Source organism: Leptonotus elevatus, chromosome 7 (genome assembly GCF_054856555.1).
Source record: "Leptonotus elevatus isolate MCC_2025b chromosome 7, RoL_Lele_1.0, whole genome shotgun sequence".
Lineage (NCBI taxonomy): Eukaryota > Metazoa > Chordata > Actinopteri > Syngnathiformes > Syngnathidae > Leptonotus > Leptonotus elevatus.
The window spans coordinates 12,929,466-12,941,426 of NC_141245.1; the positions used below are offsets into that span (position 1 = coordinate 12,929,466).

Below are 11,961 nucleotides of genomic sequence, written 5' to 3' on the forward strand. Positions count from 1 at the left end.
AAAAACAACCTCCAACTTCCTTCCAAAGAATGAAGCACACATTTTCCGCAACAAAAGAACTTGTGCAACATCGACAGGCTTTCGGATGGACCAATCTGGGTTTTACATGAGAATCAATCAATAGTCCTGTAGTGCTGTGGGCATCGCATAATCAAGCAGGCCATTTAAAAATAGATGTAAGGGACTATACAATTGGTTTAGTCGATGACTTTTATTATCCATCTATCAATAAATTTTCTACAGCCTTCACACTCACTTTCACACCAATGGAAGACATAGTCAAAACATGCAAGAAGGCCAGAGCCTAAATTCGAACCCCCAAACTTCTGTTGGATGCGCCAACAACCATCTGTTGCAACTGGGATGTATTTCAAATGGCAATTATGCGTTACCTGTACATCATCCCCGTCTGGCTCTTGATGGAGTCATGCAGCGACAGCGTGTGGAAGTTAAGAAACTCCTCCAGCTGTTTGAGCTCCCTCGCCTGGTGCGGTCTGTTGGCGCCCCACAGCATGAGCGGCACGCATGCTCGGGGTCCCGATCCGGCACACGTCTGACCCAGCAGCCTGCCCTGACCCAGGGCCTGGGCCTGGACCGCGCTCTGCCTCCTGGACGCTTTCTGCTTGGGGTTGGGGATATCCTGGCATGTGGCTTTGTACAGATACATCTTCTCTCTTGATCCGGTCCTTCAGCCAAGTTTGCTGTGCGACAACGCGCGCTCGGGATAATCCAGGTAGGCCCGCCGCCCACACGGCGGTGGGCATGTGAGGAAAGCTCAAAGCAAAGTGAGTGGTTTGTCTCAGGATGAATTCCCACCATAGATATATCCTCGTTTTGGAGGAGGGAAAATCAAAAGAAGAAATTCTGAAAAATCCAGTTGATGTGAAAAAAGTCCATAATGAAGTTCACGTGTACTCCCGAAAGAGGGTCGTCACATATGTTCTGATGAAGAGCGCAACACATACATGCACTCTCTATCTCTCTGCTCTCTTTCACGCCCAACACACACACACGCACTGTCACTTTGCCCCCTGCACAGCCAGTCTGCATTAGAAGCACACTTTGGTTTTGCTCCCTATTAAACGGTCTGGGAATCTGGGACAGTTTTTCCACCCTCCCTCCCTCCCTCCCTCCCACCCTCTCTTTTTCATTCTCGCCCTCTCTCTGTTTTGTTTGCTTCTTCCTATCGCTCTCCATCCTTTTACGCCCTCTCTCCCCCCACTTGCTCTTATCCTTTCTCCCACCCTCCCTTCCTCCATCATCCCCCTTTTGTGTCACAGCATTCCCTCTCATTCACTTACTCCCGATCTCCTCCCTCGACTCTCCTCCAGCACTTCTTACTCACATTTTCTGGAATTCTTGAAAGTGTTATTATTTATACTTATTTACACCCTCAATCCACATTATTCCTTTTATCTATGGCTATTTTGTTCCTTTTTTAATTGTTGCCTCTTTCTACACACTATGATAACACGCGTACACACAAGCAGCCAAAAGCATGTTCCGCACATTTGCACACTGTCTGGCTGGGGGCAATGTTTTTATAATGAAGTGAACCACAAAATATCATGGGGGAAGCCTCCACTCTGCTCTGTTTGTTCTCTCTCTCTCTCTCTCTCTCTCTCTCTCTCTCTCTCTCTCTCTCTCTCTCTCTCTCTCTCTCTCTCTCTCTCTCTCTCTCTCTCTCTCTCTCTCTCTCTCTCTCTCTCACACACAGACAGACACACACACACACACACACAAACAAACACACGTGCACAACATAGTCTCACACCTCTGACCTATTGGGAATAATAGACAGTGACATCATGTCTGGTTCTCTCAGAGTATTATGGGACTTGTGACAAGTGTCAATTCGTGCACTTGTGATTTGATTTCAGACACGCAATGTCACACGTTCCAAACACAACACGCCAAAGGTGGAATTCTAAATTGAAGTGAATCTATAAAATGCATTTAACTTTTGAATTATCAGTATGCTTTTAATGCAAGAAGTAGGCATAGACTGTTTTAACTTACCTGTTGTTTCTAACTTTGGGCCCAAAACACAGCTTGCTTCTTGTCAGTTCTTGATAAAAATAAATTTAAAAAAAGAAAAAGAAAAAGAAAGAAAGATGGACAATGTTGATGTAATGTTACTTTGCTTGTAAAACGTAATGTCCCCTCAAAATTAGTCAACAACACTGCCATTAATGCTTAAAATGCTGGCAACAAAAGTGAGTACACCCCTAAGTGAAAAATTATTGGGTGCAGTGCAAGGTTATTTTAGTTAACAAAAACTAATGAAAAAACGGAAACAATTTATACGAAATAAAACAAAAACAAAAAGGCTTTTTAAAAAAACGAAAATTAACTGAAACTACATTTAATGTTTACAAAAATAACTAAAACTAACTATAATTATAGCAAAAATGTCCTTTGTTTTAGTCTTTGGTAATTAAATTAATACATACGCCTTTGTGGATTATTTTAAATGTGATCTTCGATTTTTATTCCGTTACTAATGAATAAAGACGTTTTAAAGCGTATCACACAGAAGTGGTGTCATCTAGCAGCAGCTAGTAGAAAAGCACCTTCAGATGACGTTGCTCCAAGGCGACAAATTTGCCAGGTTGACTTTTGGGCCTAACGCCTCAGCTCGCATTCTTTTCCATTGAATTCAGCCGAAATGCAACGCTAGGTAAGAAATGTGTTACTTCTTTTCATTTTACCATAGCGTTTATTAAATATTGTGCACAATACACTTTTTTTTCAAACATGAAAACTAATACTGAAACTAACTAAAACCTAACTAAATCTGGCACTTCATTGCCAATATGCCATTTTTGGGAATATTTCTGGTCGACACAAAATTTAAAAGATCAAATAGTGGATAATTCCAAAATTTGTTATACACAACCTTTTTTTTTCTTGTTATAGACGAACTGATAGATTTGAATTAACATTGTAAAAATGAATTGAAAATGAACCAAGAAAAAGTTTCATTTTTCACTTGGGGGTGTACTCACTTTTGTTGCCAAGGGTTGTGACGTCAATTGCTAAATGATGAGTAATTTTGAACTAACTAAAACCTAACTAAAACTAAGCATAAAAAAACCGAAAACTGATCAAAACTAACAGAATTACCCTGAAAACTAATTAAAACTAACTACATTTAATACTGCCCTGTGGCCCATTTTCCAAACGGAGGGGAACATGCTGTCGGTACCAGATGTGATCGGGCTGCCAGATTGTATCGGGGTTGCCTACAGATGACGTCACGCTGCAGGACTGGCTGGAAATTATCCGTTTACAATTGTTCAATAAAGTTATAAGAAAAAAAATCCGATTGCCGTCAAAACATTGGAAAGAAAATATTAAAGATGTCATTTAAATAACAAAATGTATGGACTGAAATTGTACAACATGTCAATAAACCTAAGAATATAAAAGCAGGATACTTTAAAATTGAAGAAATAACAAAATAGATTGAAGCGCCTTCGCGCTTGCCGATGACGAAATGCGCGATTCAGATGCGTTCACTAAAAACACATTAGCAATCTAAACTGACAATATTTGTCACATCTCAGGCAATCAATTTTATTATTTATTCAATATATCTTGCTTTTATATTCTTAGGTCCTGCGATTGGCTGGCAACCAGTTCAGGGTGTACCCCGCCTACTGCCCGAAGCCAGCTGGGATAGGCTCCAGCACCCCCCGGCAACCATTGTTAAGAAAATGGATGGATGGATATTCTTAGATTTATTTACATTTTTACAATTTCAGTCTGGACATTTTGTTATTTAAATTACATCTTCAATATTTTCTTTCTAATGTTTGACGTCAACCGGAAAATTTCCAACTAATCCTGTAGTGTGACGTGTTCGTTAGGCGATCTGGCAGCCCGATCACATCTGGTACCGACAACGGTCGGAGAAAAAAGATGGACTCTCCAAAAAGAGGCATTTATCGTGTTATTGTTTTCTACTACAAAAACATAAAATAATATGTTTAGTTAGCTTTTTACAAACGGGAGACAATGCTCCACTCATTGCTTAGTCAAATTCATCATATCTGGCACTTCATTTCCAATATTTCTGGTCGACAGAAAATTCAAAAGATCAAATAGTGGGGAAAAAAATAAATAAATAAAATGTTATAGACGACCTGATAGATTTTAATTAAAATTGTAAAAATGAATTGAAAATGAACCAAGAAAAAGTTTCATTTTTCACTTGGGGGTGTACTCACTTTTGTTGCCAAGGGTTGTGACGTCAATTGCTGTATGATGAGTAATTTTGAGGGGACAATATGTTTACACTGTTATACAAACTGTACAAACTGAAGATTTGTATCAGAGTAACTGCATGGCAGCCCTTGAAAAGGTCAAATAAAATATTTATAAATTGTGAGCATTGTACCCGCTTTTTGTAATATGAAGGTATACTGTATATGCAACATACTTCCCAATTTTATGTTTTTCCTCACACACAAGCAACACAATCTCAGCCTCTGAGTGGTATAAAGAGAATAGTAAAGGGGCAGCTGTGTCCATTGTCCCGTAGGAAGAGTGGAAAAACTGATCCTGTCTGGCAGAAGCAATGTCAGCTGAGCTTACGCAACGTGACTGTGTTTACAGTTGAAACAATAGACGCTAGTGTTACACCTGTGGTGATTTTGTGTTGGGAGCAAGTGGGACGGAGACCCAGCAGAGCCAGAAAATGGGATTTGCAGGGATAAATAACCTGTCACTATTCTCACATTCGTGAAACCTATTCATCCGATATGTATTTCATAATTAGTAAAAGACAGTTAATTCAATGTAAAGTTGATGTGCATGAATAAAAGCCTTTCAGTAGTGCCGCATTTAACTTTTACTGGATTTTTACTGATTTTGCAAGTCCCACAGAATATTGTGTACTATTGCTATAAAAACATGAAACTTACCAAAAGAAAGATTAAAGTGTCTTCTTTCATCAAAAAAAAAAGTATATTTCTATCTGAATATAGCTACGTTTCGTCATTATTCACAAATTGATTTATTGGTTCATTTCCTATGCTCTGCTGCCACCTGCTGGCCGTTTGTGTAATAGCTACAATTTCTTCTACCGTTCTTTGCAGTTGAGAGGCTGCATCACAGCCTTCTGTATGCTCTAGCATAAAACAATTTTTAAAAACATAAATTTAAAAAAACATAAATATGTCTATGGGACATTTAAAACATTTAAAATCGAACTTATTTATACGTTTTTGGGAAAAAATGTGTTAAATGGATTGAAAGAAACTAGTTTTATTGGCCATGATTGAAGTCAGCTGAGGCCACTCTCACAACAGCGCAACCCTCCCTCTCACAGGTCAGCTCATATGTGAAATCACCAACATCATTTCAAACCCCTTTCCTATGATAATTCAGGCAAAAAAAATTCAAAATACAAACTCAATCTATTTTCCAATAATATGCCTTAATGTGCAATTGAATTGAACTGAATCAAAACGGTATCCTCAGCCTCTCACCTGTTTTTTTTTCCTTCTATTTTTACATCAGCTTGATGTTCCATGAGACTAATTAAGCTTGTATTCCGTGGCCCACCACCTCCACACACACACACTCACTCCCACTACAATGTGCAAGTCTGTATACAGTATCATTATCACATACATGTTTTTGATAATGAGCAACTGAGCTGATTAGAAAAAGGAGAGGAAAAAATACTACTTTTTATTTTATTTTTTATCTTACTGTTATATTTAGCTGTGGCTAAAGCTACTGTATGTTCTCCACTATGGACTCTATTTCTCATTTCTGTACACAGCGTGAAATCATCTTAGTATTTAGTGAAGTTAAATGAGAACACTCTTTTTGTTCCATCCGGCTCTATGGCAGCAATAATTAAGCCAGTGATCAGTTTCCAGCCCTGAGGGACTGTCCTGCTCCTGTTTAAGACCAATGTGGTGGCCTACATTTCCAACTAGAGCCCAACGTTATTATTACTCAAGATCATATTTTTAACACTACAACTAAAAATTATCCAATCAATAAATTTTTCATTGCGTAGATAACATTTCATTCAGCTTAAGAATTTCTACTACTTTTTTTCTATTTGCTGCTACTTTTATTAATAAAAGTGTTTTCAATATAGAAGAAACTAGTTGAATTAGTAAATTGACAACTTGTGCTATAACTGTAAACAATCTTAACTCACATTAAATGCATATGCACAAAATGCAATCTGAAAGAATTTCACCAAGAATTTAAACATTTGGCTAAAGTGTAATAACATTTTGTTGCAATATCCGGTGTAAAATCGAATTGGCATTAATTGCTCTTGATAGGAAATAGAAGGGGAAAAAAACACAAAAAGCTATTTTTAGCTCACTTAAAGATCCCTGGGAAATCTGTGGTTATATTCTGCCCTAGTTTTTAAATAGAATCGCTGAAGGGCTAAAAGCATTGTGTGTGTGTGTGTGTGTGTGTGTGTGTGTGTGTGTGTGTGTGTGTGTGCGTGCGTGCGTGCGTGCGTGCGTGCGTGCGTGCGTGCGTGCGTGTGTGTGTGTGTGTGTGTGTGTGTGTGTGTGTGTGTACTTGTACATATTACGTTGTGAGGACCGAAATACGTCTTTAACCAACAGATTGAGGACATTTTTGTGAAGGAGGACATTTTGGCCGGTCCTCACAACTCAAGGCCTCTTTTTGAGGGTCAAGACTTGGTTTTAGAGTTTAGGTTTGAATTGGGTTATGGTTAAGGTTATGGTAAGGGATGGGGGTAGGCAATCATTTTTGATGGTTGGGGTTAGGGGAAGGGGCTAGGAAATGCATTACGTCTCTGGATGTCCTCACAATTATATAAGTACAAGTGTGTGTGTGTGTGTGTGTGTGTGTGTGTGTGTGTGTGTGTGTGTGTGTGTGTGTGTGTGTGTGTGTGTGTGTGTGTGTGTGTGTGTGTGTGTGTGTGTGTGTGTGTGGGTGTGGGTGTGTGTGTGTGTGTGTGGGTGTGTGTGTGTGTGGGTGTGTGTGTGTGTGTGTGTGAATCACAAAATCTTTTTTTGGGGGGTGTTATTATTGTTCTTATCAATTACAACAATAACATTGAAATGATTCACTTGTCACATTAATCATTTAGAGTAAGATTTAATGGACTTCATCTAGCTCTCAAATTCACACTTTTTAGTTGATGATAAAGATTCATTTTCAAAACCAGTACACAGTACACGTTTGTGGTGGTTTTGCCTTTGGCCCTCAAATGACTGAATACACACCTGCTAGAATAGGCAGAACAGAATCAAGCAGTTGGAAATTGATGTGTTGGCGATCTTGCATCTCTACTCTGTATTGAATACCGATGTTTCAAAGAAACACTCTTGGTGTAATGTTTCACTTTGATGACTTATGTGTAGGCAACGCAGGTTGAGTTTCCACTCAGTGACAGCATGAATGTGAGTGTGAACGGTTGCTGTGTCTGGCTTGATTGATTTTCGGCCAATATCAGCGGGGATAGGGATAGGTTTTAAATATACTGTATGTTCAAATAGCCTCATAATTCAATCACTCAAACAGAGCACCATCTGTTGGGGCACTTCCCCTTACTCTAGTTTTTCCTTCAAGCAATACATAAAGCATGTCAGCACCCATTGGCTCTTTCTTTCTAAATGAGTTAGTGAACAGAGCCAAAAACAGTAACGACAACAAAAAAAATGTGAAAGAGGGAAAGCTAATGAATGTGGGCGGGGCTTTAAGCTTGGATGATTGCGATGGGACACAGAGCGATTAAGCGTTTTGCAACCCCAAAAAAGTGTGGGAAGAATGGAAGCGGGTCCGCATTATCTACGAGTGAGAAACAAAGAGTGGAGATCATGATTATATTGTAAATTTCACGAGTCGAGGTTGTGTTCGACCAATCCCACGCTCCCGCCACCGCTATATGTTTTGTCGCCATGGCGTCAGGCAACATCAACACGGTCAAATGCAGCAGGACAGATGCTGCCTATTAGCATTAGAGCGAGATCAGGTAACACAACTCTTAAGTCGGGTCAGACTTTGGCGACACACAACACTCACAAATGAAATGATAGGCCAGGGGAGGAAACACTTTTCACCACTGACAGCCTTGCCCAAAAATACTTTGATAATTTATCAGCTAAAGGGAGGAACACACATGCTGTCACTTGGGCCAAAATCAAGCATTTTACAGATAAGTCTGTAAAGGACTGTTGAGTTATATTTTGATGCTGATTAAAGCTAAATTTGGCATGCTGATTCCAAAACTGTAGCCATCTTTTTTCTAGCGCGTCAAGTTTTTTTCTCTTCAACTTACGCGTCAGATAAGCAAAATTCCACTGATTAGCTGTAGTAAGACTGTAGTAAGACTTGTTTGTGCAGTTACAATTGTAGGTCAGTATTATCAATACCCTTAACCTTGTAACCATGGGCATACCGTTTTAAGTTATATTTCGTTTTATACTGGATTTTTTTTTTATACTGAGCTTTTAACTATTCTTAGTGTTTTATTAACATATATACACATTTATCTGATACTTCATAAGAAAACGAGGATCCCATAGCTCAAAAACTTGACGTGACGCTTTTAATCAATTAAAAACAGCTGTCAGAACTAACTGAACAAAAATTGCGTTCCCCACTGTTATTGGATGCATCCTGTGGTGTCTGTTTTGATTTTCTGTCCATTTTGTTTAGTCTGCTCAGAAAAAAAGTACTAGTCAACAATTGTAGCTGTTAAATGTGTTCTACATTTGCAATGAACTCAAATCCTTCTGCGTGTGGTCAGCACCAAGTTTGGCTGAGCTACAGACTGATTATGACGTGAAACGGAACACGATAGCCATTTTGAAAAAATAACTGAAGCTTGTGCTGTTGCCAGACACAAATAGAGTAACATCTCAATAAAAAAAACAAAATACAGTTACTAGATGATGCTAACTTGTTCACCTAGCTTCTTCTTCTTACACTTCTACTACTACTCTTTTTTCTTTGCATTTTCTGTATGGCCAGCGGGAGCATTTTGTTTTTCACAGGTCAAGTAAGTACATTTTTGTGAGACAATCAAGCCTATACAAATGTACCTTTAACTGCTTCTTACAAGTGTCCGCAGAAGAGGCAGCTTTTAGCTCAAATGGAAGCGCGTTCCACATTTGGGAGCATGAACCTTAGCTTTTCACAGTAAGTTAAAGGCTGGCAGCAGACTACAGTTTCTACAGGAAAAGGAAATAACACAATATCCACCAAGAATGGAGGAGCCTGACCTGTGAGCCTTTGAAGAATAAGTGAAATTTTGTTCTGGACCCAAAGAGGAATAGAGAACCAGTGTGAGGACGACAATGGGAGAAATATGAACGCATGAGACCTACACAAAAAAAACGAACCTCTAAAAACATTTAGGTAAAAAATAACCCAATATGGGTAAAAAATGGACCGATCCTCTACTAGGGTCACTTTGACCCAACTTTTTGGGTTGTTTTGGACAAAATGACCCAATTTTTTGACCCTAGTAAAGGATCTGACCAATATTTATGAGTAGTTTTACACTAAAAGATCAATTTCTTGACACAAAGTTGAGTCAAATTGACCCATAAAGTGGATCGTTCAATTTTTGATCCGTAACTGGGTTACTTTTGACCCAACTGTTTTTAGAGTGTAATGAGCGAACCGTGAGCTAGTTAGAGACAATCTTATGAAGTTTCCTTGAGAGAGGTGAAGAGAGTTTTGCAATAGTCAAGACGGGAGAAGACAAAAGCATTTTTTTTTTTGCTGACATGAACCTGTCTTAGCAGAACCACACACACATACACACACACAAATTGAATGTATAACATATTTCACCCCAAAAAATAATAATTTCAGTAGGGACTCACCTGTAGGGCATACCCGTCTTATGGGTGACCGTTTCCTCTTTGCCCAGTCCAAACATTTTCAAGTACCAATTACACTCCATCTCTCTGAACACCGCCGCTCTGTTTTGATGAAGCACCCCCTGTCTTCCGGAGCAGGCGTTGCACCTGACCTCGGTGGAGTTACCCTGGCCGTGACCTTTCGTCCCACCGGCGGAGCTCACAGAGTGTTCCCGATGTACTGGGGGAGGCTGGTGTCCCCCGACCCCGCCTCCGCTGCTCCGGGCGGCTAACATGACTCCAGGTGGTGCCTAATTGGACCACTCAAAGACAGATTTTGATTGGATTTGCCACTTCACCAACCTTGCCTACTCTTTCACCATCCTCCGACTGACAACTTCCTGGGATCTGTTTCGCATGTTCGCCTTCTTATTCGCCGCTTTGTATGTTACTGCGGAGTGCACCACGGCCTCTTATAGCCTCATCCACCCTGAAACAGGATCTGGGTTTCCTTGTCTCGTCACCACTCTGCGCTGGCCTAAAAGGAGGGAGACAAACATGCCAGGGTGTCGACAATACACACATCCATAAACACACTCTTGCACTAGGATAAGTGTAAACGCAGACGGTCAAGTGTTTTCACGGCCGCAAGTTTTACAGTAATTGAAGTACGTGAAAAGGACACGTAAAATGAGCAAAGTGGAGCGACAAATGATGACTGCACTTGTGTATGGATGTTGACACTTACTACGTGTGCACTGGCAAGTTTGATTGTTTTTCCAATGGCAACTCTATATTTACACACCTTCCAGTCGTCTTTGAGGTCTCGGGCTTTAAACACCATTCCTCCTGTCATAAGACTCTGGGCTGGTGTGAGGAACTCCATTTTTTTTCCTTTATCAAGGTCTAGTAAGTTTTTAAAAAGTACAACTTGGAACGCTTGTCCAACGATTTCTATGTGGAAAAATACTATGAAATAGCACTAACCTGTATTTAACTTGTAAGAAGAGGAGTCACCCTGTGAGCGATGTTCCACTCCAGCCTTGCAATGATCTTCTTAGGCTACTTCCTCCGACATGCCAAAAACATGCACGTGGGTTCATGTTATTCTTACCCATTGTTTTTCACGAGCATGACTTGGGTATTGTCTAGCCGATGTACTAAAAATGGTGGGTAGATTTAGGAGGAGTTCCTATACAGAATGGGCAAATGTCCAGTTGAAGGGAACCAACATGTTACTGAAAGCAATGTCATCTTTTGGAAAACCTGGAAATGCCTAATCCTTCCTAACTTCATGAACGACATCAGAGAATCCCTTATCCAAATTGGTTTGATTTGATATTCCTGTCATAGTTGTACAAGATGAAGAAGAGCAAAATGATACCAGAAATGTAAGGAGTGCAAAGGAAGCCGGGCGTTACAGTCCAGAAAGACGAAGTTCACCCCCAAGAATTTGAATCAAAACAAGCTAAAACTTTCAAAAGCGTCGCTATAGCTCACATTATGAGCAGCTCCAACAAAGCACTGCTGCTGCAATACTGGAAGGGTTGGTCAACCAACGGACTCCAAGTAAATACTATTCACGGTCAATGATGTAACATTAATGTTTCATGTATTTCAAGTGTTAAGTTACATTGTGCGTTAGTTAGCTAGCAGCAAGTTAGTTGAGAGCAAACCTCCAACGGTGTACTATTGAGGGGTCAAAAACTGAATTCTCTATTTGACAAAATCATACAAAAAATGATCAAATTCATGTTGTTGCTGTGTTTACGTTTTCGTCATTTAGACAAATCAGCATAGTAGCACAAGGTATTAGCATTAGCGTGACAAAAACAACAAAGGTAACAAAAGTCTAAGGCCATCTAAAGTAAAAGCTCCTTGAAATTTTAGAGGAAAGGGGCTTTAATTGATGATGTGAGAAAAGAAAACCTTATGATATTTGACATGATATATATATATCATAACAAGAGATTAAAGATTTATGGCATAAGAAAATAAAGTTCCGCGTCACAGAGATCTCTTCATTTACCTGCTTATTTTTGTGGTTGTTGTTTACACTGCATCATATTGACTGGTATTCCTTTTCTTTTTTTTCTCCATGTAAATAATTGGGGTGCCCAAAATATTAGGAACAGCT

The 11,961-nt window shown here is 39.6% G+C and overlaps 1 protein-coding gene across 2 annotated transcripts in view; it reads right to left on the minus strand.

Moving 5' to 3' along the window:
• Nucleotides 1-9,972, minus strand: part of kcnab1a (potassium voltage-gated channel subfamily A regulatory beta subunit 1a) — a 77,109-nt gene extending 67,137 nt beyond the window's left edge. Inside the window, exon 1 of one of the 2 annotated variants that reach the window (XM_086080131.1) lies at nucleotides 9,849-9,972. In XM_086080131.1, the coding sequence (XP_085936257.1) occupies nucleotides 9,849-9,928 (80 nt within the window). In that variant the 5' untranslated portion in view covers nucleotides 9,929-9,972. Of the gene's footprint in view, nucleotides 1-392; nucleotides 1,067-9,848 lie in introns of those variants that run through there. The other variant, XM_086080129.1, reaches the window with a different exon arrangement.
• Between the last annotated feature and the right edge of the window lie 1,989 nt (nucleotides 9,973-11,961).